Here is a 27,328-nt window from a genome sequence, read left to right as displayed (position 1 = left end):
TAACCCTTTCGAATCCTCGGCGCCGTTGCTGCAGCGGTTGAGATTCGGAGCTCAGATGGGTGTCAAGAGAATCCAGGCACGTGAAACGGCAGCTGGCTTTTCTTCGTCTCGGAAAGGCGGTGCGTTTGCGTGTGTGTATGTGCATTGCAACCCCCGCTTTTCTCTCTTTTTTTCTTGCTGTAACTCCGTGATCCCCGGACCCACATCGTGAGAACGCGTCTCGCCTTTCTGTAACCGATCAGCCAGCCTCCCAAAGAAAACAGCAAATAAAAAATGGTCGGGGACGAATTGCTGGGGGGCAAGGGGGGCAGCTGGGCGCAGCACCCTGGACCCGGACGCTGGGACAGCGGCTTACACATCCGCCATGGGGAAATCTAAAGCAAAAAAATTGATTTACAAAGGCCTCTCGGAAGCTGTGCGCCTCCGGACTGGCTGGTTTTTGGGTTCCCCCCCCCTGTTTTGGGAGGTGAATTGGGGGGGGGGTGGCGTGATCGGCGGAGAAACCTTCCCTTTCCAGGGGGAGGCGAAGCTGCTTGGATGAATATTCAGGCATGCATATTCTTCCCGAGAAGCCCACACCCTCTTTTTTTTGCTAATCCCCTTGCAAGCTGGCTCTGCTCAGTTGGCTGCCGGTGGGGGAGAAGAGCGCAGGAATCTATTCTCTCCGACTCGAGGGACGTATCCTGAAGCGCTGGATCGCGCGCAAAGCGCAGGGCGTCTTCTCCACGGGGGCAGGTAGACCGCGCGTCTTTACGCGCTGCTGTTAGGGACCCTGTTCCTGTGCAGACGTGCCGCGATGTCCCCGCTCCGCATCGGGATAGCGGCTGCGGTTTTCCCTGGCAGTAGGAAACATGCCATTGTCCCCGAGGCACGCCAGCTGTGCCACTGCGCGCTATTGTTTTTGTTCCGCGCAGGGAGGGATAGGGATTGCGCTTCCCTCTGTCAGTTGCAGGGTCGTCACTCTGTGCTTTTATATGGGGGACCCCGGGGGTGGATGAAGGAGGGGGGAATAATCCTGTTGATTATGTTGCTTTGACTGTATACTTTATATTTGACTTTCTTCAGAAATGTTTGATTTTGGATTGTTTCATTGATATTTTAATATGCTGTAAAGCACTTTGAGATTTTTCTTTAAAATACAAAATGGTATAGAAATGAAATTAATACAGTGGTACCTCGGGTTACATACGCTTCAGTTTACAGACTCTGCTAACCCAGAAATATTACCTCAGGTTAAGAACTTTGCTTCAGGATGAGAACAGAAATTGTGCTCTGGCGGTGCAGCAGCAGCAGGAGGCCCCATTAGCTAAAGTGTTGCTTCAGGTTAAGAACAGTTTCAGGTTAAGTACGGACCTCCGGAACGAATTAAGTACTTAACCCGAGGTACCACTTAATAATAATAAATAGGTCACCAATGCTCCTCGAACCCTTTCTCCAGCTGCTGCTTAGAAACATTTCCTTCCCTATAACATCCTGATCTGATGAGTCACAGGGTGCCACCAACATCCATGGCTTTTTTTTTTGGCATAATGGTAAATGGAAGCAGTTCCCTGCCTTGAGGCGCTTACAGGTAAAGGGATTATACAGATGGGAGAGGCATGGGATGAGTATGAGGAAACTGGGCTACACCTCCTTAGACTTTGTAACCCATCAGGCTGGGCAGCTTATTGCAATCTTGGCACAATATCAACAGGCAGAAGTTTACCTCAGTTCCTAACCCGCCCTCGTCTTTTTCCCATGTTGCAGTTTTGATCTCTTGGTGAACTCGGCGCATCTGGCTCCACCCAGGTGAGAGATGACCCGGGTGAATAGCAAAATGAAGCCCTCTGGCCTGCGAGGGGAAGTTGCCTGAGGAGAAAAAGGCCGATTGGGCCGGTTTCTGACTGTGGTGCCGGCCGGCAACCCTTACCATGGCTCATTCCAGCATCTGGAACAGCCTCAAGTCTGTGCTGAGGAAGAACAATGACCCCTTGTTCCTGAACGACTGCAGCGCCTTTGACTTCTCGGACGAAGTTGGCGAGGAGGACTTCCCCAGGTTCAACAAGCTGCGGGTGGTGGTTTCGGAGGATGCGGCGGACGCTTCGGCCAACGGGGCCCACCTGGGCCCCCACTCCGACGACGAGTCCTTGCTGGACAGAGACATTGCTCTGCGGAACGCGCAGACCGGACCCGGAGCAGAACCTTGTAACAATTGCAACAAGCAAAGGGAACTCTTGAAGCAGAAGAAGGTGAAGAGGCGGCTGGTTCTAGCAGCCGTCCTCTATCTCCTCTTTATGACAGGGGAGCTGATAGGTAAGAATGCCTTGATCTCAGGAGATCTTCCAATTGCTTCGCTGTGCCTTCGGGGACAGTCTTTTAATTATTTACTCTTTGGGACCCTCGGGTGACATAGCTCATTATGAAGAGGCGGCAAGCTCAGAGGGCAACTTGAGTAAGTAAAAGCAATGTGCGGGTGTAAAAGGGCATTGCCACCTTTGCAAATTACTGTTACATTCATTGATTCTCCAGAATAGTATGTCTCCATTTGCAAAGTGGAGATTTCGTGTTCCTGTTGGTGATGCTTTTCTGAAAGGGATAAAGGAAGTTTAGTAGTACAGTGGTACCTTGGGTTACAGATGCTTCAGGTTACAGACTCCGCTAACCCAGAAATAGTGCCTCGGGTTAAGAAGGATGAGAACAGAAATTGCACGGGGGCGGCGGGAGGCCCTGTTAGCTAAAGTGGTACCTCAGGTTAAGAACAGTTTCAGGTTAAGAGCGGACCTCCAGAACGAATTAAGTTCTTAACCCGAGGTACCACTGTAGTAGTCGTAATAATAATAACAATAATAATAAAACCCTATTTCTTTCTCTCTCTCTCTCTCTCTCTCTCTCTCTCTCTCTCTCTCTCTTTAACCTCCTGGAGAGGTTCAGAGGGTGGCAACATGAGAACGGGGCCTTCTCTGCAGTGGCTCCCCGTCTGTGGAATGCTCTCCCCAGGGAAGTTCGCCTGGCACCTTCATTATACACCTTTAGGTGCCAGGCAAAAACCTTCCTCTTTAACCTGGCCTTTGTTACATCTGATTTACATCCTATGCCCTTTTAAAATGTGGGGTTTTGGGGGACGGGGGGTAATTAGGTTGCTGTTTTTATTTTTATTAGGTATTTTGTGGTTTTATATCTTGATTTTATTCTGTGAACCACTCTGAGACCCTTGGGTATAGGGCAGTATATAAATTCAATAAACAACAACAACAACAACAACAACAATAATGGGGCACTACGTAGCTCGGTTGGTAGTGTGTGAGACTCCAAATTCCAGGGTCATGAAAGCTTCCTGCATTGCAGGGGTTATACTGGATGATTCTTGTGGGCCCTTCCAATTGTACACTTCTATGATTCTGTGATCTGTTAGCTGTATGTCACATGCCCAGAAGTAACAGCCTTGAGACTTTCTCTTGATCTGTGTGGAATTTACACGGAAACTATCCCTCTGATGGAGACATTTCCGAAAAAGTTAGTTGCAGCTAAATTCTGTGAAAATCAATGGGCCTTAGCTTAGTCCCATTCCATTGTTTTAACTGGGATGATCATAATGGATTGTGACCATTGTATTTGTTGCATGCAGAGTTCAAGCTCTTTATCTGACATTCATCCTGTCTAAAATCGTGCGGTTATTCTGAACCATGTGCTTTTGTTTTAGTTTCAAAACCACGATGTTTCCCCCACTAGCTACTACCTATGTTGAATGTTCCACCCACTCCAGTTGGATTTATGCCAACCATGACCATTATAAGTGTTTGTTTGTGTAATGCTTGCATAAATACACGTCAAGATTTAAAGCCCAGAATAAAATTACATGGTTAGGTTTTTTCATTTTGAAAAAACAAATTCGTCAAATCATCAAATTACCAGCCATAATCTAGCATGCATAGGCATTCTTAAACCCCATTCATATCGACAGTATTCAAAGTATGCACAACCATGAACTTTTGCAGGTACAGATATTACAAAAGTCTTAAAGGTAAAGGGACCCCTGACATTAGGTCCAGTCATGGCCAACTCTGGGGTTGCAGCGCTCATCTCGCTTTATTGGGCAAGGGAGCTGGCGTACAGCTTCCGGGTCATGTGGCCAGCATGACTTTGCCGCTTCTGGTGAAACCTGAGCAGCGCACGGAAATGCCGTTTACCTTCCTGCCAGAGTGGTACCTATTTATCTACTTGCACTTTGACGTCCTTTCGAACTGCTAGGTTGGCAGGAGCTGGGACCGAGCAATGGGAGCTCACCCCATCGCGGGGATTCGAACCGCCGACCTTCTGATCAGCAAGTCCTAGGTTATGTGGTTTAACCCACAACACCACCTGCGTCCCTACAAAAGCCTTAAGTAACTGCAAATTATAATCCATAGAATTTGTTCGTAGAGTTGGAAGGGACCGCAAGAGTCATCTAGTCCAACCACTTGCAATGCAGGAATCTTTTTGCCCAACGTGGGATTCGAACCCACGACCTGTGAGGTTAAGAGTCTCATGCTGTACCAACAGAGCAATCCCTTCAGTCGGTGTGATTACTTGGACATATTCTTCCTGCTATAATTTGTATTCCTGGACTTTCCGTTCAGATTAATATCTCTTGGGTTAATTATTCTGATATTTTGAGGTCTCGCAGCTAGCAGCAGCCTTGTTAGGTATCAGTAACTAAGCAATGAAACTTTTCAGATAAATTACCAAAAAACAAGAGGACTTATTTAAGCAGTGTTTGGATTAAAAAACAAAACAAAACACCTTTGCCCTGCAGTCCAGCAACTGGATCTATGTTTCTTTTCTCTGGATGTTTCTAAAAGTCATGTGAAAAGTTTTGTTGCATAAAGTTCCCCGTATAAAGTTGCCATTTGGTCAGTGATGGCAAATGAGTGTCGTCTCCAGTCAACCCAAACTTTGTTGATGTGGTTTTGAATATGGTTTCAAAGGCCTGTGTTGTGCTTTCAGCATGGGAAGTGTCTCCTGTTTAGATGTTTAGTGTCATAAATAACTTGGCATATACTTGGTGTGGGCAAATATGGTTAATAAAACTCTTGGGCTGGACGCTTGCAGCTACCTTGGACTTACTGGAAATGCAGTTTTTCTGAGACGTAGCTCTTGTTCTTGAGGTGGTTTGTGGGACAGGAGTCTTTGTGAACTGCACTGTGGCAGAAATTACGAGAGACTCCACAGTCTGGAAACCCTCAGAGAGCCACATTAACCAAAGCAAATGCAGTTGTTGTTTTTTAAAAAAATAGTTTTTATTTAGTTTTTCTAATTTACATTTCAAGATATTCCTTTAGACAACCTTAAATCAATGACTCCCCTTCTTCTCTTTCTGTGGTTCATTTTGCATACAATACATCCCTGCATATTTTACATGAACTAAACCATTCAGTAATCCATTGCTAGTAAAGGTAAAGGGAACCCTGACCATTAGGTCCAGTCGCGGACGACTCTGGGGTTGCGGCACTCATCTCGCTTTACTGGCCGAGGGAGCCGGCGTACAGCTTCTGGGTCATGTGGCCAGCATGACTAAGCCGCTTCTGGTGAACCAGAGCAGCACACGGAAACGCTGTTTACCTTCCCGCCGGAGCGGTACCTATTTATCTACTTGCACTTTGACATGCTTTCGAACTGCTAGGTTGGCAGAACCAGGGACCGAGCAAGGGGAGCTCACCCTGTCGTGGGGATTTGAACCGCCGACCTTCTGATAGGCAAGCCCAAGAGGCTCTGTGGTTTAACTTCTTTACACTGCTGAATTTATCTTAATGCTACCAGCATTTTTAAATGAACACAATTTTCACCCAAACAATCAGTGAACATATATTGTTCTTGTTCTCTTATTTTGTATGTTAAATCTGCAAGCTGTGCATATTCCATCAGTTTAAGTTGCCATTCTTCTTTGGCTGGGACCTCGCTCATTTTCCATTTTTGGACTAGCAAAACACCGGCCGCAGTAGTAGCATACATAAATAATATTTTTGAATACCTGGGTGCAGTGGCTGATTTCTCAATCTCCACAGGAAAAAATGCCACCTGGCCTATTATTTTCCCCCACGCCGCACCAGTTTTCAGCTCTAAACCTCCTAAGCTGCTTGCACAAAGATTTGTGATCAGCCAGCCATGAGATGGGCCTTTGTCCTTCATGGCTCATTGAAGGCGGCAATGAGACAGACATCAGGCTCATTATTGACCGGGATCTTAACATGGCCTTTTTGAAATCTCTTCTACAGAGGAGGCAATAAGGAGACTTCTTTTCTCTTACTCTCCTATGGTGATCGGGTTGCTGCGGACACACCTCACCCCACTGCTTCCATCGTCAGAGAAGTGCCTCTGCCGCTGGCACTGACATCATGCCCATTGGGGGCAAGATCTCACCCAAAATTGGCGTGATGGTGACAGGGTGCACAGTGGTGGCAAAGTGGGCAGCGGCAGGAGCAGGGAGGTAGTGGTGGCTGCAGTGGCAGGGCGGAGAGGCACTTCCCGGTGGAGGAAAGGAGGACAGGAAGAATAGTTTGTGAGCCAAGCGCTTATGTAAAGGTAAAGGGGCCCCTGGCTGTTAGGTCCAGTCGTGACTGACTCTGGGGTTGCGGTGCTCATCTCGCTTTATTGGCCGAGGGAGCCGGCGTACAGCTTCCGGATCATGTGGCCAGTATGACTAAGCCGCTTCTGGCGAACCGGAACAGCGCACGGAAACACCGTTTACCTTCCCACCGGAGCGGTACCTATTTAACTACTTGCACTTTGACGTGCTTTCGAACTGCTAGGTTGGCAGGAGCAGGGACCGAGCAACGGGAGCTCACCCCGTTGCAGGGATTCGAACTGCTGACCTTCTGATCGGCAAGCCCTAGGCTCTGTGCTTTAACACACAGCACCATCCACGTCCCAAGCACTTATTTAGAGCAGGGCTAAAGACCTAGAGGTGGAGGAGGAACTTTATTTTAGGACCTGTACCCCATTTTCATGGTACTATGCACATGCCCACAGTCTTCCTCCACGCCCAGGTTCCGCCATCTAATCACAGGGGCAGGAGAGGCAAATTAATCCCACACAATAGATCGGTACATGTGATTATTGTTGCTCCTGGAAAAAAGCCATGGAAAAGGTTTGTCTGTTTTTCAGTGTAGTTCCAAGGCTACAATGGTTGCGTCGCACCACTGCGAGTAGTGCTTCTTTTTTTGAAATAGTTTTTATTTGTTTTTACTTACTTATCAAACCTTTATTAGGCATTATACAAATAAAACCATAAAAGAGAAAATAAGATATAAAAGCCTTGAAATATATATAAAAAGGCTGCAGTTGGCTACATGCATATATATATATATACGTCTAGAATCAGTGGTTTTCCTTGTTAACCTGCTCCTTGGAGGACTGCTACCAAAAACTCGGCTACCCCCGCCGATACCCTTTGGTCAGCGTCGGATAGGTAGAGTCCCACACATTCACCTTGCTGGGGTTCCAGACCAGCCGAAAGAGGGGACAGCACGCGTTGACGGAGCGTACTGTGCAGTGGGCAATGAAAGAGAATATGCTCAACAGTGTCCGGGACATTCATAGAACATCTGCAGAATCTCTTGTTCCTAGGAACGTTTTGATATCTTCCCCTGACAAATGCTGAGGGAAAAACATTCAAACGGGCCAGCATAAAAGCCCTACGTTGGGCTGGAATTATTAATTTAGTGACGTAATTGGCTCTGCTATCTAAGATATTTAAATCATAGAATATGGGGGAGCAAATTTTGTTTACAGCTGCCATAATATTTTGTCTCTCGACATCCTTTAGTCTAGTTAGAATATTATGAAAAATGTATTGCTCATTAGAATTGTACAGGGGCTCCAGCTCGATACCTAAAGATTCAATCTTTTTTTCGAGGTGCTGATACCAACTTGATTTATAGGAGTCTTTGAGCAAATCAGCGAGCAGACTTGATGGGGGGCAGCGAAAGTGGCAGCGTAACCAGTACTTTATTGAGGTGGACCATGCCCAATATTCCATTGTGTGTATGCCTATTTCTGCACACATTGTTTCATATTTGATCACAGCTGGGAGTCCAAGAATACGTCTCAGGAAGCTGGAATGAATCTTTTTTAAATCACTGTTATATGCTTGGACCCATAGCGGGATTCCATAGAGTATCTGGGATTGCACTTTTGTTTGAAATATCTGAATGGCCGCAGGAATGAATTGATTACCTTTCTGATAATAAAAGCGGGCAACTGCTGATAAGGTGCACTTTGCCTGTTTTATGGCATTTGTGCGATGGGTAGCCCACCCTAAATTGCTCTGGAATAAGATTCCCAGATACCTATAAATTTTCACTTGTTGGATTTCTTGCCCTCTTATTTTCCATTTCTCTAATTTCCGACCATTCGAGAAGACCAAAATTTTTGTCTTCTCATAATTTATAGAGAGTTTGTTACATTCGCAGTAAAGGATCAGTGAAGATATAAGACGTTTCAGACCCAAGCTCGTTAGTGATAGTAGGACAGCATCGTCTGCGTATAATAAGAGAGGAACTGGTTTCTGATTAAGTTTAGGGGCATGTGATTCTATTTTTTGAAGGTAATCTGGCAAGTCTGATAAGAATAAATTAAATAGAAAGGGGGCAAGAATACACCCTTGTTTTACCCCTTTCGTGTTTGGGATGTCTGATGAAAGGTGACCTTTGGTGTTGAGTTTGACTTGACAGGTATTGGAAGAGTGTAGATTTTGCATTAGAATCAATAAGCGCTGATCAATTTTTGATTCTGCGAGTTTCCTCCACAGCTTTGGGCGGTCAATTGAGTCGAATGCACCACGAAAATCTACAAAAGCAGCGTATATCTTAGATTGCCTTTGGGATCTGTATTTTTCAACCAGATGCATAAGTATAAGGCAGTGGTCTAGTGTAGAGCGACCTTTGGAGAAACCTATTTGTTCTTTTCCTGGTAAGTTTAGATTTTTCATCCAGGTAAGAAGTTTAGATAAGAGGTGCTTAGCGTAGATTTTCCCTATCACTGATAGTAGGCTTATCGGTCTATAATTCCTTGGTTCTTTTGGGTCGCCATTTTTAAAGATTGGAATAATTATTGATTTTAGCCATATCTCAGGTATGATCCCGTATTTATCTATAAGAGTAAACAGTTGAGCTAAGGGTTCTGCCCACCAATCTATATAGGTCTTAAATAATTCTATTGGTAGACCGTCTGGCCCAGGAGATTTCCCCGATTTGAAATTTTTAACTATCGCTCTAATTTCCTCTTCCTCTACCCTTGGCCACTCTTGGAGTTTATTAATTTTGTTTTTAGTGGTTTCATTTCCTTTAAGTTCACTGTGTAGATTGTTAAATACAGATGTAAAGTATTGGGACCATTTGGATTCTGCAATTGGTGGTAGAGTTAGTTGATTTTCGGCTTTCAATCCTCCGTACACTAGGTTCCAGAACGCTTTGTTGTTTTTACTTTGAATTGAGTCGAATAATTGTAGCCATTTTTGGGTTGCGTATTTCTGTTTCTTTTCGGCCAGCATGTAGTGATATTTTCTTTTTTCATCAAGATAAGAGGGCTCTAGTTTAGTGCGGTTATTTTTAAATGTTTGTTTTTAGAAGTATAACATCATAACAATACATCCACACACATCCACATTTACATATTCCTCCGAATTTCTGGACTTCCCACCTCCCCTTCATGGGTCCTTATTATTAAACCTTTTCTGCTGCATCTTTTCCAGTAATCTGAGTTTTATATAACTCCACTTTCTCTATAGTACTTGCTACATTACAAGTGTTGCTGCAATCCTGCTAATGTTTTCACCTGCTTACAGTGGTCTCCAAGATAAGTTATGAATTTTTCCCATTCTTTGTTAAAGTTTTGGTCTTCTTGGTTCCTGAGCTTTCCGTTCAACTTTGCCATTTTGGCATATTCCAATCGGGGCGGAGCAAGGTGGTGGTGGGGGTCATCACCAAGGGGGTGACATTCGGCGCGCTGCCTGCCCGAGACTCCTGCCTACCCTGAGCTGTGGGGGGAAGTGGGGTAGTTTTGCTGCCTAATACAGTGGAACCTTGGTTTTTGAATGTAATCCATTCCGGAAGACCGTTCGACTTCTGAAAACCAAGGATCAATGGGCGGTTGGCAAAATCCATTGAAAAATGGAAAAGCATGCAGTGGAAGCCGTTCGATTTCCGAAAACGCGTCCGAAAATGGAAGCAATTACTTCGGGTTTTCAGTGTTCGGGTTCCGAATTGTTCGGATTCCGAGATGCTTGAAAACCGAGGTTCCACTCTATTAACTTGTATGTGCTTATTGCTACAGGTCCTTTAAAACACACCCTAGCATATTTACACCAGGGCTATAAACCATGTTTCATATACAGTGGTACCTCAGGTTAAGTACTTAATTCGTTCCAGAGGTCCGTACTTAACCCGAAACTGTTTTTAACCTGAAGCACCACTTTAGCTAATGGGGCCTCCCGCTGCTGCCGCGCCGCCGGAGCACGATTTCTGTTCTCATCCTGAAGCAAGGTTCTTAACCCGAGGTACTATTTCTGGGATAGTGGAGTCTGGAACCTGAAGCGTATGTAACCTGAAGCATATGTAACCCGAGGTACCACTGTATGTGCATTGTACGAGATGGTTTTTTCTGCTAAGGGCTTCATATGCTGTAATGGCCTAGAATTATTACGACCCCGGCGCAGCTGCATTTATTCATTTGTTGATATACATTTTAAATTGTAATGTGTGGATATGGCAATTGATGTGCTTGTGTGTGATTGGCGGCTGCTCCCTTTTGAGGGTACACTTGGTTTTACTTCTCTGTAGCACAGACCCCTCAGTATTATAGACCTAACATATATTTTCCTTTTAAATTTGCACGTCAAGGTGGATACGTTGCCAACAGCCTAGCAATCATGACGGATGCGCTTCATATGTTAACTGACCTCAGTGGCATTATTTTGACCCTGCTTGCTTTGTGGCTATCTGCAAAATCACCAACCAAAAAATTCACCTTCGGATTTCACCGCTTAGGTACGTAATCTTTTTTAAAAAAATTATTGTTGTCATTCTAATAGAGCTGTGTGTACTAATATATGTAAGAGGTGTATCCCTAAACTGTGCGAGCTCATCAGGGGCTAATAGCCTTTGAGAGCTACAGTTAAACCTTGGTTCCCGAATGGCTTAGTTGCCAAACAAATTGGCTCCCGAATGCTGCAAAACCGGAAGTGTTACCGTTTGTGAACATTTTTTGGAAGCCGAATGTCCAACGCGGCTTCCGTATGAGTGCAGGAAGCTCCTGCAGCCAATCGGGAGCCGCGCCTTTGTTTTGGAACGGTTTTGGGAGTCAAATGGACTCCTGGAACAGATTAAGTTTGAGAACCAAGGTACCACTGTATTTTTAAAAGTTGATTTATGAACTTAAAGTAGGCGGTATGGGTGGGGAGGAGGAATAGTAAAGCCCACTTTTACCTGTTCCTTTATGCAGAAGACACTTTTGGGTGTTCACGCATTCCGCCCTTCTTCTTTTTGCTTTCCTGTATATAACGTTCTTAATAATAAATGCTGAATTAGGCCCATTGATTTCAGAGGAGCTGTGTATTGGATTGTGGTTAAGTTGATGATGATAATAATAATAATAATAATAATAATAATAATAATAATAATAATAATAATAATATTTATTATTTATACCCTGCCTATCTGGCTGGGTTTCCCCAGCCACTCTGGGCGGCTTCCAACAAAACACTAAAATACAATACCTATTAAACATTAAAAGCTTCCCTAAACAGGGCTGCCTTTAGATGTCTTCTAAAAGTTTGGTACGTAGTTATTTTTCTCTTTGACATCTGGTGGGAGGGCGTTCCACAGGGCAGGTGCCACTACCGAGAAGGCCCTCTGCTTGGTTCCCTGTAACTTGGCTTCTCACAGTGAGGGAACTGCCAGAAGGCCCTCGGCGCTGGACCTTGGGTCTTTAGAAACTTTTACAGTTTATCTCCGAAAGCCAGGGCAGCAACCACCAAAAGTTTCCAAGAACATTTATCAACTCTTAGAAAGCAAAGTTGTGAAACAAAAAAGTGTGTTGCGATTTAAAAAATGCACTGACTCATCTCTGCTTAAAGCCAGTGTTAGATTAGCCTCTGATCAGATTATTTAATTCACTGTTCATGTGACTTCTTCTTCTTCTTCTTTAAAGCTATAATTAGATTTTTTTTCCAGTTGTGCTTTTTGTTTTTAGTTCCAAATTGTAATGGGGTCCCCATGGGAGATTCACATAATAACCCTAAGCAGTGGGGTGTATTTAAATGGCTTTGAAAACGACTCCTGGCCCCGGTGGGTTATATTTCAGTCATAAGGATACTCATGCCACAAAATTAAAAACTCTTGAAAGAAAAGGTTCGTTGCTGCCAAACTCCTTATCGCTTGAGCCGGAGGAAGACTTGCTACCGTACAGTATAGTACAGTATGGCTTTATAATGAATTGATGGGCTGATACTGTAAGCCCAGTGTGCAGGAAAATGTCTCTATCTAGGAATAAAAGCTTGGCAGGCTCAGTTATGAAATTTAACCCTCCTCCTAGATGGAGTAAAAGGAGACTTTGGAGATATTTTTTTCCTCACAGGGCCCGTTAATAGTTTCACTCTTCAATTTTTATGCTGCTTTTACGTTCTGTTTGCATGTATTACATGGTTTTCTTTCTTTCTTGCTTGCTTGCTTGCTTGCTTGCTTGCTTGCTTGCTTTCATTTCCTGCTTTTTGTTTTGTTTAGGCATCACAACAACTTTAGAAAAATAATTAAAACCAAATTGAAGACAAATTGCTTTGAGAACACTCAGGCATTATTATAAGACAGCATCAGTTCCTTTTATCCTAATAAATGTTTCTTTTCTCTTGTATTACATGGTTTTACCACACTGTCCTTTGTATGATTACTCAGAAGTAACTCCCAGGTATTCAATAGGGCTTTTCCCTGGAAAAGCTGCTTGGATTACTGCCTTAATATTTGTTCATTTTTATTTATTTAAAAGAATTTCTAAACCACTCAGTATTGAAAATGTATTTAAGTGGTGTACAGAAATACAAAAAGCAAAACAGTATAACAAAATCAGAAATTTAAAAAATACAGTATTGTTGTATATTTGATGTATGCATGTCCTCAAAGTCACCCTGGTTGTTGTTGTTTTTAAGATAGTAGGGAAAATAGCTTATATTGGGCTCAAGACTGGGAAGCAGCTGAAGGATTTTGAGTTCAGTTTCTCCTAATAAGATAGCCTATTACTGTTGTGGTTTTTTTTTTAAAAAAAAAAAGAACCTGTGACAGCTTTGCAGAGTAGCTGTCTTGCAGCCAGCTAATCCGTGGTGCAGTTTTTGCTAATTAAACAAGCTTGTGATGTTGTACGGCATGGACTTTCCAAACTGAGGGTTCCAGGGCATCTTTAGATTCCTGAAAAGCTTAAGTGGCATTTCTCCATAGCTTATCTGTTGGTTTCCCCCAGGCATATGGTCACAGCCATTGTGAGAAGATGATGGTGGAATAGTTGGAGTATCGGCCTTATCCATCACCCTCTTCTCACATTATTATTTCCTTTTTCTTTTGAAATATTTTTTATCTGATTTTACAAGTATAAAATTATAATATACAACCATACACATCCATATTTAAAGATTCCTCCGAATCTCTGGACTTCCCACCTTCCCCTCAATGGATCTTCTTGTCAGCCTTTTCAACTGCATATTATTCAGTAGCCCATATTTTATGTCATTCCATTATCTCCATAGTACAGTTGTACCTTGGTTGTCGAACGCCTTGCTACTCCTACGTTTTGGCTCCTGAACGATCGAAACCCGGAAGTGAATGTTCCAGTTTTTGAACTTTTTTTAGAAGCCAAACGTCCAAGGTGGCTTCCGATTGGCTTCAGGAGTTTCCTGCAGCCAATCAGAAGCCATGCTTTGGTTTCCGAACGTTTTGGAAGTTGAACGGACTTCCGGAACGGATTCCATTCTACTTCCAAGGTACGACTGTATACGCTACATTACAATTGTTTTTGTAATCCTTCTAATGTATTCATCTGCTTACAGTGGTCTCCAAGAAAAATTATTAATTTTTCTCACTCTGTGAAAGTTTTGGTCTTCTTGGTCCCTGAGCTTTCCAGTCAATTTTGCCAACAGATTAATTTGCCATTCTTCTCTGGTAGGGACTTTGTCTTCTTTCCATCTCTGGGCTAGTAATATCCGTGCGGCTGTCATCATGTACATAAAAAGTCTTTTCTGTTCCTTTGGAATAAAAGGTAAAGGGACCCCTGACCATTAGGTCCAGTCGCGGACGACTCTGGGGTGGCGGCACTCATCTCGCTTTATTGGCTGAGGGAGCCGGCGTACAGCTTCCAGGTCACGTGGCCAGCATGACTAAGCCGCTTCTGGCGAACCAGAGCAGCACATGGAAACGCCATTTACCTTCCCGCTAGAGCAGTGCCTATTTATCTACTTGTACTGTGTGCTTTTGAGCTGCTAGGTTGGCAGGAGTCCTTTGGAATATCAGCACCTAAAATTCCTAATAGAAAAGCCTTTGTTTAAAAAACATTAGAAATGTTTAAACGTACATTATTAACATTTACTTAACCCAGCCTGGATTCAGTGTAATTAAAAGTACCGTAGAAATGCTAAACGCTGCATGATGTTTGTGCGCAGATGCTCTTGTAACAGTGCTGCTGTTTTTCTTTCTCTTTCCCAGAGGTGTTGTCTGCCATGTTCAGCGTCTTGCTGATTTACATCCTCATGGTTTTCCTCTTGTACGAAGCTGTTCAAAGGACCATCCACATGGACTACGAAATCAATGGGGATATTATGCTGATTACAGCAGCCATTGGAGTAGCGGTCAACCTTATGTAAGTGTTCCTTTTCCTACTGTTGAAAGTTCGCCGCCTTCATAGCAAGGGACTCCTGTGAAGAAAGTCCCAGAACCGCTCCACCGTTTCTCTCTTTTTTTTTTTATTTAAGTTTTTATTTATACTTTTCAAGTTTAAACATTTCATTAGTTTTACAATCACTTTATCGTTTCAAAATTTGACTTCCTTCCCCCTCTTTCTGCGGCTCCTTAATTTTTTTGCTTTTTAAAATACCTTCTGCATATCCAAATTCATTTAATTCGCTCCTTTGCCCCTCCATTTCTTTATGCTGGTCTGTCACATATCTCCTGTCAATCCTCTTCAATTGCCAAAAAGGGTACCAACTGGATCTCATTTGTCAGAAAGAGCCAGAAGTAAGGTTACCAGATTTTTTTCAGTGAATCCGGGGACACTTTTCAACTTCAGTAGGAATGATAGGATTTTGTATGGGGACTGATTTGTAAATCCGGGGACTGTCCCCAGGAAACGGGGATGTCTGGTAACCTTAGCCAGAAGTCACTCCTTTCAGAAGAGAGGTTCAAAAAACCTCAGCAGCCCTCAATGTTCCCCTGCCACCATCAAGGTTTCAGAATGGACTTTCTATGAAGCTGACTAGCCTCACAACTATGGTGTAGTCAATAGGCTAGAATTAGTCCAGCTTGGAAATTTTAGGTGCTGAAATCCCAAGGGAGCAGAAAAGTTTATCTATGTACGCAACCACGGCTACGTGATTGCTATTAGCCCAGAGATAGAAAGAACACAAAGTCCCTACCAGAGAAGAATGGCAGATCAAGTTGATGGACTATGCCGAAATGGCAAAAGTGACCGGAACAATCAGAAATCAGGAAGACCAAAATTTTAATAAGGAATGGGGAAAATGTATAATCTATCTTAAAAACCATTGCAAACAGTTAAAATCGTGAGTAGGATTGGAATAATATGATGAACTTTGAAGGTAACGGAGATGTAAAAGGTTTGGATTACAGTCATACCTCGGGTTAAAGTTGCTTCAGGTAGAGCATTTTTGGGTCGCGGTCCGTGGCGACCTGGGTTTCGCCGCTCATGCATGCGCAGACACTCAAAATGACGTCACACGCATGCGCAGAAGCAGCTAATCGTGACCGGCGTACGCGCAGATGCGGGTTGCGTTCGCTTCAGGATGCGAACGGGCCTCCAGAACGGATCCTGTTCGCATCCAGAGGTACCGCTGTGTTATAAAAGATGCAGGAGGAAATGATTAACAATAAGACCCACAAAGGGCAGGAGGGAAGTCCTGGAGATTCTGTGGAATCTTCTTAGTCCTGTTTGGGAGCCGCGGTGCTCTGGTTTATTTTGTATTCTGGCTCTTGCCTGCTTTCCCTCTACCTTTTGTTTTTAGCGAAGTCTCCTAATTTGACCACTGCAGTGGATACGATTGCCAGCTTTGAGGTTCTAGCATCCCCATATACCTGGACACTTAGAATTCCTGGTGCTGGAAGTTTAGGATCAGTGCAAAATCAGGAAGAGGACGACCCTTTCTCTTGGTGGGATGATTTGATCTGCCGGCCAATGAGTCAGCGCGAGTGCGACCACCATTGCTCTCCTGCCTTCACAATCCGGTCGCTTGCTGGGTCTTTCCAAGAGGCAAGTGTGTCAGAACTCTCCCTTCTTGGTAACCACCTGCAACCCGCTTTGTTGGGAAGCCAGGAGAACGACGGTGTTCTATCTGTGCCACCTTACTGACTGGGTGGCGCTGTGGTCTAAACCACTGAGCCTCTTGTGCAGGCATAGGCAAACTTGGCCCTCCAGATGTTTTGGGACTACAACTCCCATCATTCCTGACCACTGGTCCTGTTAGCTAGGGATGATGGGAGTTGTAGTCCCAAAACATCTGGAGGGCTGAGTTTGCCTATGCCTGCTCTTGGGCTTGCCGATTGGAAGTTCGGCAGTTCGAATCCCTGTGATGGGATGAGCCCCGTTGCTGTGTCCCAGCTTCTGCCAACCTAGCAATTCGAAAGCACACCAGTGCAAGTAGATAAATAGGTACCACTGTGGCGGGAAGGTAAATGGCGTTTCCATGCGCTCTGGATTCCGTCTCAGTGTTCCGTTGCACCAGAAGCGGTTTCGTCCTGCTGGCCACATGACCCGGAAAGCTGTCTGTGGACAAATGCCGGCTCCCTCAGCCTGAAAGCAAGATGAGCACCGCGAGTCCATAGTCACCTTTGATTGGACTTAACCGTCCATGGGTCCTTTACCTTTTTTACCTTTACCTGTAGTTACAATCAATGATATATCTACAGTAATAGCTAGTGATGGAACACCATGTTCATTCTGAGGCAGCCTTAACATTTAAGACAAAAACGAATTTTCAAAAGGGTTTTAATATATGTGTCCAGGGGTCCTTTACTTACAGTGGTACCTCTGGTTAAGAACTTAATTTGTTCTGGAGATCTGTTCTTAACCTGAAACCGTTCTTAACCTGAGGTACCACTTTAGCTAATGGGGCCTTCTGCTGCTGCCGGACGATTTCTGTTCTCATCCTGAGGTAAAGTCCTTAACCCGAGGCACTACTTCCAGGTTAGCAGAGTCTGTAACCTGAAGCGTTTGTAACCTGAAGCGTTAACCCAAGGTACCACTGTCCTAGCAGCTTTCATTTGTGGTTTGCTCTCTTCATGTTTACGAAAAGGATGCAACGTGCTAGCATCTGGGGTTGGGGTTTTTTGGGGTCCTCCTCCTTATCTCTGCTTTGTTCTCAACTTCTTTCCTCCTCCTTTCCCTTTCAGCATGGGCTTTCTGCTGAACCAGTCTGGCCACCTGCATTCCCATTCGCATTCCCCTGCCCCTGTTCCTCCCTCCAGTTCCTCTTCTGCCACAACTCCTGGACACGGTCACGGTCACGGTAGCCTGGCAGTGAGAGCCGCCTTTGTGCATGCCCTGGGAGACCTGGTGCAAAGCATAGGCGTTCTTGTAGCTGCATACATCATTCGTTTCAAGGTAGGGCTTTTCATTAGACTTGCAAACAAAGACATTTCTCACCTTGGGCTGGTCAGAGCTTGAACTCCACAGGAACCTGAATGTGCTCTTACCTTTCTTTCCAGCATGCAAGGATTTGCATGCAGAACTGTAGTTCTGCTAAGCTCAGTGGGAAAATTATTGTGGAGCTTCCAGCCCTCCCAGGAACTGCAGGGTTGGACAAATTAGAATCTGGGGGCTAGGTGCTGGGGATATTTAATTTTTAAATATTTAATTTTTAGCAGTGGGGAGTGGGAGTGTGTCAATAATAATAATAATAATAATAATAATAATAATAATAATAATAGTAATAATTTTATACCCCACCCATCTTGCTGGGTTTCCCCATCCATTCTGGGCAGCTCCTAACAGAATACTAAAAACACGACAAAACATCAAACATTAAAAACTTCCAGAAACAGGGTTGCCTTCAGGTGTCTTTTAAAAGTCAGATAGTTGTTTATTTCCTTGGCATCTGATGGGAGGGCGTTCCACAGGGCGGGTGCCACCACCGAGAAGGCCCTCTGCCTCGTTCCCTGTAACTATGGGATATGGCAAATTTGGACAGCTTGCCTTGCTTAAATCAGCCTAGCGGCACACAAAATATCAGACTCTCTGTTCGGTATATAGAATCATAGAGTTGTGGAGTTGGAAGGGACCCCACGGATCATCTAATCCAGCCCCCTGCAATGGAATCGAACCTGCTACCTTGGCGTTCCCAGCACCACGCTCTAACCAACTGAGCTGAGCGCCCCGCCCCCTTGCTACATTTTTTTGGCTTAGCATGATATATGTCCTCTGGATGCAATGCTCTGAGAGTTTGCCTAGCTTAAAAATGCTTTGCCCCATACCTGCTTACTGAAATAGGCAAGGAAAGCTCTCTGTTTTGTTTGGGAACCGCAGGGAATGTCATCTGCAGGGATGAGGGACAGGGCCTTTTCCCCTTTGGGGCCAGTTCAGTGGAGCTTCTTCCAAGAGAAGCCTGTGAATGCTCAAAACAATTGATGTGTAGAATCATTGTCAACCTACTTTTCTATGCATTGTAGTACTCGATACATATTTATATTTTAAAACCAGCGTAGATTTTTAAAATGTTATTTAGAAACAGTTATAAGCCACTTAATCAAAAATATTCTCTCTCTCTTATCTCTATTTGGAATTTTTTATATTTATATATTGTATTATTAAATTATATATATACACACACATACATACAGTGGTGCCTCGCAAGATGAAATTAATCCGTTCCGCGAGTCTCTTCGTCTTCCGGTTTTTTCGTCTTGCGAAGCACTGCTATTAGCGGCTTAGCGGCTATTAACGGCTTAGCGGCTTTAAGAAAAAGGAAAAAAACTCGCAACGAAGCAAGCCCATAGGGAAATTCGTCTAGCGAAGCGACGCAAAAACCGAAAAACCCTTTCGTTTTCCGTTTTGCGAGGCATTCGTCTTACGGGGCACCACTGTACATACACACACACACATATTCATTATTTTATTTTTAAATTATATATATATATATATATATATATATATATATATATAGTATTTTTATGTTGCGAACTGCCCTGAGATCTGTGGATGAAGAGCAGTATACAGATTTATTTATTTATTTATTTGAAAAATAAATAATAATAATAATAGATTAAGCCATCTTAATCTGCTCCCTGCTGCAAGGCCCATTTCCACCTGGCCTGGGGAACAGGGCCCACACTCGTCCTGAGTAGCTAAAAGGCAACTGGGAGGGCACTGGGACATTGCTGGAACAACACTTGGGTTGCGGCAACTGACTAAAATGTTTTAAATGGTTCTAATTTTGGTTCCTCCGTTTCATGTTTGTTGGGTTGGTGTCGGTTAAATGTTTAGTTGGGATTGACGGTTATTTTAGTTTGGGTATAACTATAAACTGTTGTTTGTTTGTTTGCTGTTGTTCTTTATTGATTTGTTTGTTGCTTTTATCAGATATTTGTTTTTTAATCTTTGATGTTTTGTTGTGTTTTATATGTTGTAAGCCGCCCAGAGTGGCTGGGGAAACCCAGCCAGATGGGTGGGATATAAATTAAAAAATATTATGTTATAATTATTTATGCAGATGTAATCTTACCAGGCTTTAACCTCCTTTGTTTCAGCCAGAATACAAGATTGCGGACCCTATATGCACATATGTATTCTCAGTCCTGGTGGCTTTCACAACATTTCGGATCATCCGGGACACCGGAATAATTGTACTTGAAGGTAATGACTGATCGAACTCCTATATTTGAGCTGCCTTTTCAAGAGCAGATAGAAGCAATGAGCAAGTGGAAGCAACAATGGCTGTACTACTTATCTTATTTTTTGCTCTATAGGACGCACTTTCCCCCCTCCAAAAATTAAGGTGAAATGTGTGTGCGTCCTATGGAGCAAATACAGGCTCCTTGGCTTCAACGATAGCAACGCGAAGCCTCCGATGCGCAGAGGGAGCGCTCCCTCCGCGCTCCAGAAGCTTCGTGTTGCTTTCGCTGAAGCCTGGAGAGTGAGAGGGGTCAGTGCGCAACGACCCCTCTCGCTCTCCAGGCTTTAGGGATAGCCGCCTGAAGCCTCCGGAACGCAGCACGAGTTCCCGCTGCGCTCCGCAGGCTTCAGGTTCCTTTTGCTGAAGCCAGGAGAGCAAGACTCTCCTGGCTTCAGCAGAGAGGGAGAGCTGTGCAGCGCCCCTTCAGCCAAGCGGGAGGAGAAATGGAAGGGGCCCCGTTTCTCCTGCCGCTTCGCTGAAAGGGCGCTGAGCAGAGAGGGGGAGAATTTTTTCCCCCTTGTTCTCCCCTTCTAAAACAAGGTGCGTCCTATGGTCAGGTGCGTCTTATAGAGCAAGAAATACGGTACTTTTATTTTCTAAATAACTTTCAAAATCTTGATCAATTTTGATTTATGCATTTCACTGTAATGTGGTTGTCTTACGCAATTTTGATTTATGCATTTCACTGTATGTGGTTGTCTTACGAGGTGATTTCGCACTGAATCTCAGCTGGGCATCTGAGATTTACTCGTTGATCATTTCATTTGTGCTCAGGGTTTTTTTCCTCCCAGCCAGAACTCAGTGAAACTAAGTTCTGGCACCTCTCGGGTGGGTGCCATTGCCATGCTAAGAGAATGAGGGAGGTGTGGAAAGATGAAAGACTTCCTACCAGAGAGGAATGGCAAACTAAGCTGCTGGATTGTTCCAAAATAGCAAAATTGACCGGAAAGCACAGGAACCCCGAAGACAAAAACTTCAAGAAAGAATGGGGGGGGGGGGAATATAATTTATTTAGGAAACTGCTGTAAGCAGATGAAAACATTAGCAGGATTTTAATAACACTTGTAATGTAACAAATAATATGGACAATATGGACAGAGACAAAATATAGATTATAAAATAATATGCAGTTGAAAAATGTCGACAATAGGACCCAGGGAGGGGATGGTGGGAAGTCTTGAGATTCAGAGATATCTCTGTACAGTGCTTCTTCGGGTTACAAACGCTTTGGGTTACAAACGCTTTGGGTTACAAACTTTGCTAACCCAGAAGTTGTTACCTTGGGTTGCAAACTTTGCCCCAGGAAGAGAACGGAAAAAGTGCACCGGTGGTGCGGCAGCAGCGGGAGGCCCCATTAGCGAAAGCGCACCTCAGGTTAAGAACGGTTGCGGGTTAAGAACGGACCTCCGGAACGAATTAAGTTCGTAACCCGAGGTACCACTGTATATGAATATGTATTTTGTATTGTTATGACTTGGTATTTGTAAAATGAAATAAAAGCTATTTCAGAGAATGAGGGAGGTGTTCATGGTGAGTTCTGGCACCTCTTTTTCAAGAAAAATAGCACTGGTTGTACTTCATCCAGAGGACTTAAACTTTTTGTTATGCTGTCAACTGAAACACATGTTTCTCTGGGAGATTCCACAAGTTACCAGTTATCAGCCAACAGTGTCAGAAGCTGTGCTAGCTGTTGTTGACTTATAACCCTAAAAAGGCAATTCCAAATGATGCAAATGGCTCTCCCATTCTGCTTTATTGAATGTTGGTTCCCATTTATACTGCAGATTTATAATAACTCATCAATCAAATTCCTAGCCAGCTGCCATGAATTGTTTTCATCTTATGTTAACAGCTTCATGCAGGTCTTTTGCAATCTCAGCCCAATCCTAGATTTGCCTTCTTGTGTTTAATCAAGTGTAGGGCTGTGTGATAAATCACCATATCATGGTATTGAAATCACATCCTGATAAGTGTTTCACCAAGGCAATATACCTGTAAACAAAAGATAGACACAACAAATTCTCAGGGCTTTTTTGAAAAAAATAATCTTTATTAATTTTTCTGTTTTACAATTTAGAATACTCATTTAAACATCCTTAAAGTATCAATGACTTCCCTTCTTCTCTTTCAATGGTTCATTTTGCATATTATAAATCTTTGCATATGTTACAAAAACCATACCATTCAGTATTCCATTTTTGCATCCATCAAAACTTATTTACCCTGTTGAATTTATCTTAATGCTGCCCGTGTTTTCAAGTGTACACAATTCCCCCCCCCCATATATTCAATAAACTATTCATAATCTTCTCTAAACATACCGTATTGGCCCGAATATAAGACGCACCTTTGAAATTCCGCAGGCACTCACACCCGTTCCATTTTACCGTATGTCTGCTTTAGCAGCGACATCGTAAAAGCCAGTTTTTGTAAGGTCGCGAATTTAAGCCGCACTTTAACTTTTCATAGTCGGATTTTGGAAAATAAAATAAAATGAGGCTTATATTCAGGCCAATACGGTATGTTCTTCTTGTTCTCTTATTCTATATGTTAAGTCTGCAAGCTGCGCATATTTTGTCAGCTTAAGTTGCCATTCTTCTTTAGTTGGGACAGCTTCCAGGGCTTGTTGAGAAAAGCCCGCTTTATAACATTATTGCAGAAGGAGCTTTGCCTCAACAAACTTCAGTTAAGATTAGCCACAGTTTAGTTTTTGAACATGATGCTAAAATGTTGCGCCTATGCCAATGGATGGGAGGGGCTACTGTGGCTTCTTCAGTGCTAAGTGAAAACTGGGCCAATTTGTCAATGGTTCCCCAAAATTGTTGAGAACCAGTGCACTACTATTTCCGAATAAATGTTATCACTTCAAAGTGAATGATAACATTTCAGTTCCTAGAAACGCAGGAGATGAAAATGTTTACACAAGTGTTTTCCCTTAAGACACTTTCACAATGTGAATAAATGGCTGCTTTTTATCCTTTTTTAAATACTCTGCTCAAGTTTAATGTAATGGCATCACATAATACAGTGGTACCTCAGGTTAAGTACTTAATTCGTTCCAGAGGTCCGTTCTTAACCTGAAACTGTTCTTAACCTGAATCACTACTTTAGCTAATGGGGCCTCCTGCTGCCACCGCGCCGCCAGAGCACGATTTCTGTTCTCATCCTGAAGCAAAGTTCTTAACCTGAGGTACTATTTCTGGGTTAGCGGAGTCTGTTACCTGAAGCGTATGTAACCTGAAGAGTATGTAACCCAAGGTACCACTGTAAACAATAATTCTAAACATCTAAAACTCATGTCCTTCTTGTAGGAGTTCCAAGGCATTTGAACGTGGATCGCATTAAAGAAGAGCTAATGAAAATTGAAGATGTGTTTTCTGTTGAAAGCCTGAATATTTGGTCATTGACTGCTGGAAAAACCATTGCCATAGTCCACTTGCAATTAGGTAAAACTGGGAAGCAGGCAGAGCTAACGGTTGTGTTAATGAAGCAGAATCATGTGATTAAATTCACTCAATAAATTATTTTTTTGGGGGGGTCATATTTGTGGTTTGTTAACTATAAATTAATTTATTGTTTCCTGTGTTCTGTTTCTAGATCAGGGATGGGAATCTGGGGTCATTTAAATCTTGCTGGACTTCAGTTGCCATCATCCTTGACAATTGACCATTATTCCCCTGGCAGAGCTACAGTTTCCCTCTCAGCATGTTATAGCTCCCATAATTACTTAGGGGAAGCCAATACCCTTTAAGGTGGCATCCCAGTGCTTTAGATGTGTGATGTGAAAGTAGCCTCTCTTCCCACAGCCCCCTGCCATTTTCCTCCCCCCCCCCCCCCCCCCGCAACCCACCTGTTATATACTGAAGTTCTCACCCTGGGCCAGCAGGGGGATACTGTAGATAGTTATGCAAATGAAGGATCTAAAGTGACGTTCAATGATTGGGTAGTTTTAGAAAGTTGCTACAGTAACGTTGTACTGGAGCTCTATATAAGCAGGCTGACTGAGCCCTTCAGTCAGTTCTGTTCTGGCCTCTGAATAAACAAGAGCTGTTTGAAGAATCGCTGTGTCGTCTGATATGTTCACCTACAACTTAACACCACCGATACGATCGCTCTGCCATGTTTTGGTGGTACTTACTGTGTCTTCCTTGCTTTCCAGTTCCTGGCAGTTCATCAAAGTGGGAGGAAATCCAGTCGAAGGCCCGGCGGTTGTTGCTGAGCACATTCGGAGTCTATCAATGTTCAATCCAGCTTCAGAGCTACAGGCGAGAAGAGAACAAACCGTGCGCAAGCTGCCAGAATTCCAGTGCCTAATTTTTCCACGCTTTTTTCCTTTTGGGGAGGACTCGCTGCCTTATTCTTCTTAACCTTTGCAGCCAAAAGACCACGAAGCAATAAATGCAAGATTTGCAAACGGAACGGAATCCCTTAGGGCTGGACTAGTTTTGGCAATCCTCTTGCAACAAGAAGGGTTTGGAACGGGGTCAGAATTACCCTTTCCATGAAAACGAGTTGTAACTTTCTCTCTCGCCGTTCCTTTTGGCCAGGGTTTTCATGCCAATATCTATACATATCCAACAAATTGTTTACAGATCACGTTGCGGTTGGCGGATACCTCGTAGTGCACACTTCCTCGTTGCCATTTGTTAACTTCCAACAGTGCTTGCCTGTTTTCCTAAAGGGCGCCAAGAATTAACTACTTGAGTTTAAAAAGAGTTGCCAAGGTTGATCATGTCTGTGATCAAAAAGGTTAATGATCCCTGAACTGGTTACACCGTATTTTATCTCTCTCCAACAGCTATGGTTTTTTTTACTACCTTGCCTAAAACAAAAACGATGCTGCAGGTATAGCAGAACATTTTTTTATAAGTTGTCTCTCTTCATTCAAACTTGAATACATATTGAGAAGTATAGCTTTTGCAGTAACCAGTCCTGGAAATTTTAGCTTTAACCTACGATCCAAACCAGAAAAGGTATTTTCCTGGGACAAGCTATCGGTTGTTTATCTGAAGACTTTGGGGCTGGACCCACTATGTTTGTAAAGAATAGTTGTCTCTCGTATCTTTCGGCGTAGGACTTTTACCATAGAAAAAGCATATTTAAATTTCTTTTCAAATATATATAATTTACTTTGAGACGATTCTTATTGATCATCTTGGATATCTAACATTTTAACCTGCTTCAAGAGGCTGTTTGGTTAAGCATGAACCTTAATTCTAGTGAATAAATATGTCGTAGGGGACTTTTTGTGATTGATTTGCCTCTTGCAACAGAGGGGGGGCCTTATAGAAACTACATTTAAAGCAGAGATCCAATCAGTAGATGTACTGTAGAATAGCCTGCACCAACTCTGTGCCCTGCAGATGTTGTACAGCTGCCGTCATTCCCAGCCAGCAGAGAATTGTGGTCCTTCTGCATCTGGAGGGCACTGGGTTGGTGAAAGTTGTAGACATTCAGGAAATAAAGAGAACGAAGGCTTCAGATACACTGCAGACCCCGAAACGTACAATTGTGAGCATATGGTTTCCATTTCACCTTTACATTTCCTCCCGATAAATATCGATTTTGCATGGTAATGTATGCTAACGTGTGCCAGTGAAATGTTAGTGATTTGGTGAACTGTACTGCCTTTTAGTCAAACAGACGGACACCCACTGTCCATTATTTTTTTGGTTGTCGTTCTTCTCCTAGCAGTCTAAAAGAAAATGTTCCATTTTTTTGACCTGTGTTGAATTGCAGGCCTTCAGAACTCTTTTCCAGGCACCAAATTATTACTGGATTCTTCCTAAAACCTTTGAGTATAGAGAAGGTGAAATCAGGAGAAGGAACTGCAAGACAAGAGATGTTGCTTTGGGAGCATAGCTAATCCAAAGCCAGATACCATCAGAATTAGTGGTGTAGAAATTTATATTTTAAAAATGCCAGGGATTTGATCTCCGATTCTTTACATCTAAACAGAACTATCGGTGTGAATAAGATTGCGGTGTAACAAATACATGGTATAATCTCTTGGAAAGGTTTGATCTTCAACTCCGAAATCCGAAGCAATCAATATTTTAAAGCTTAGCTTGCCACATTTTATTTTCTACCATAGTTTTTGTATCGCCTGTAAATAGGGCTAAAGAAGCCAAAAAAAGAAAATAAGCTCACTTAATCCCAACAAACAACAGAAATAAGTATCAACGTTAACAATTGTCAGCATGTATTGACTAATTGGATAACTATTTTGCTGTTCGGAGCATAATAGTTTGAAATCTGTTCTTTTTCCTTCACAGAAGAGATACTTGTTATTGTTTTTAAGGACCAATATCTTCTCATGAAGGGTGACTTTTAAAATTAACACTTCATGAAAGCAATATGCATAGTTATTTAACTTTAAATTAATATTCAAATGCTTCATGTAAAGGAAGGATGACTTCAGATTTTATTGGATTCTAGTGCCCATTGACAATTGGCTAAAACTGATGGAATCTGGAGTTCAACAAGATCTAGAGAGCAAGTGATTCCTTGAAGAGCAAACTCTCTTCAAGTATCTTAGGAGATAGTACACTGATGGATTTATTTTTATGCCCATTTGCTGGATTTTAAGTCGCTTGGGACTAGCCAATTTACCCCCCTTCTGCTCGACCCCAAGACAAAATTTCAGTATTAGAATGAGCAAACTGCACTAAATGATATTGAAATGAAGAACTGGCATATTTGGTACCCTGTTGTTTTGATACATGACAATAGAAACACAAAGCCATATCTCAGTTTGTGAAACTTTTTGTGTATCCCTTCTTTATGACCTTTTCGGAAGTCAGGTATTTTTGCACACAAATGGATATTCATAATGGATATTTCATTAAACTGGGGTTTACAGTACACCTAATTAGAAACTGGGGGTTTGGTAGATCTGTACTGTACTTGGAGTTTTTTTAAAATTGTAATTATATACTATATATTTGTTTAATGAAACAAATGTGTTGCTTTACTGTGGATTTATTAAATTGATTATTATACTGCCCACTTATGAGTTATTCTTATTACTCTTTTGTGAACTCTGAGCTCACTTTGGATTGCAGATGAGTAGATAAGTGATGGTTTTTATTTTATTTTTTTGCTTGTTTAGCCAAGAGCAGACTTTAAAGTGCCTGGGCAAATAGAGTTAAGTTTTGACCTGGCACCGAATCAGTTGTAGAGTCAGTGCCAGACATACCTCCATAGGGAGGGCATTCC

The 27,328-nt window shown here is 43.0% G+C and overlaps 1 protein-coding gene across 6 annotated transcripts; it reads left to right on the top strand.

The window, feature by feature from the left end:
• Nucleotides 1-27,116, top strand: SLC30A4 (solute carrier family 30 member 4). Of its 6 annotated transcripts, none has more exons than XM_083712808.1 (8): nt 1-119; nt 1,747-2,292; nt 10,854-11,000; nt 14,697-14,850; nt 17,613-17,823; nt 19,965-20,070; nt 23,422-23,556; nt 24,270-27,116. In XM_083712808.1, the coding sequence occupies exons 2-8, from the start codon at nt 1,911-1,913 to the stop codon at nt 24,422-24,424; spliced, it is 1,290 nt and encodes a 429-aa protein (XP_083568934.1). In that variant the 5' UTR covers nt 1-119; nt 1,747-1,910; the 3' UTR covers nt 24,425-27,116. The 6 variants fall into 6 exon arrangements, 4 of the variants coding, with proteins under 4 accessions (XP_083568934.1, XP_083568937.1, XP_083568935.1 ...); XM_083712811.1 differs by lacking the exon at nt 1-119 and adding an exon at nt 161-276; XM_083712809.1 differs by lacking the exon at nt 1-119 and adding an exon at nt 344-735.
• Nucleotides 27,117-27,328: the final 212 nt, after the last annotated feature.

Source organism: Podarcis gaigeae, assembly GCF_964106915.1.
Source record: "Podarcis gaigeae genome assembly, chromosome: 14".
In the NCBI taxonomy this organism is placed as follows: Eukaryota; Metazoa; Chordata; class Lepidosauria; order Squamata; family Lacertidae; genus Podarcis; species Podarcis gaigeae.
This window is presented reverse-complemented; position numbering and strand designations above follow the sequence as displayed.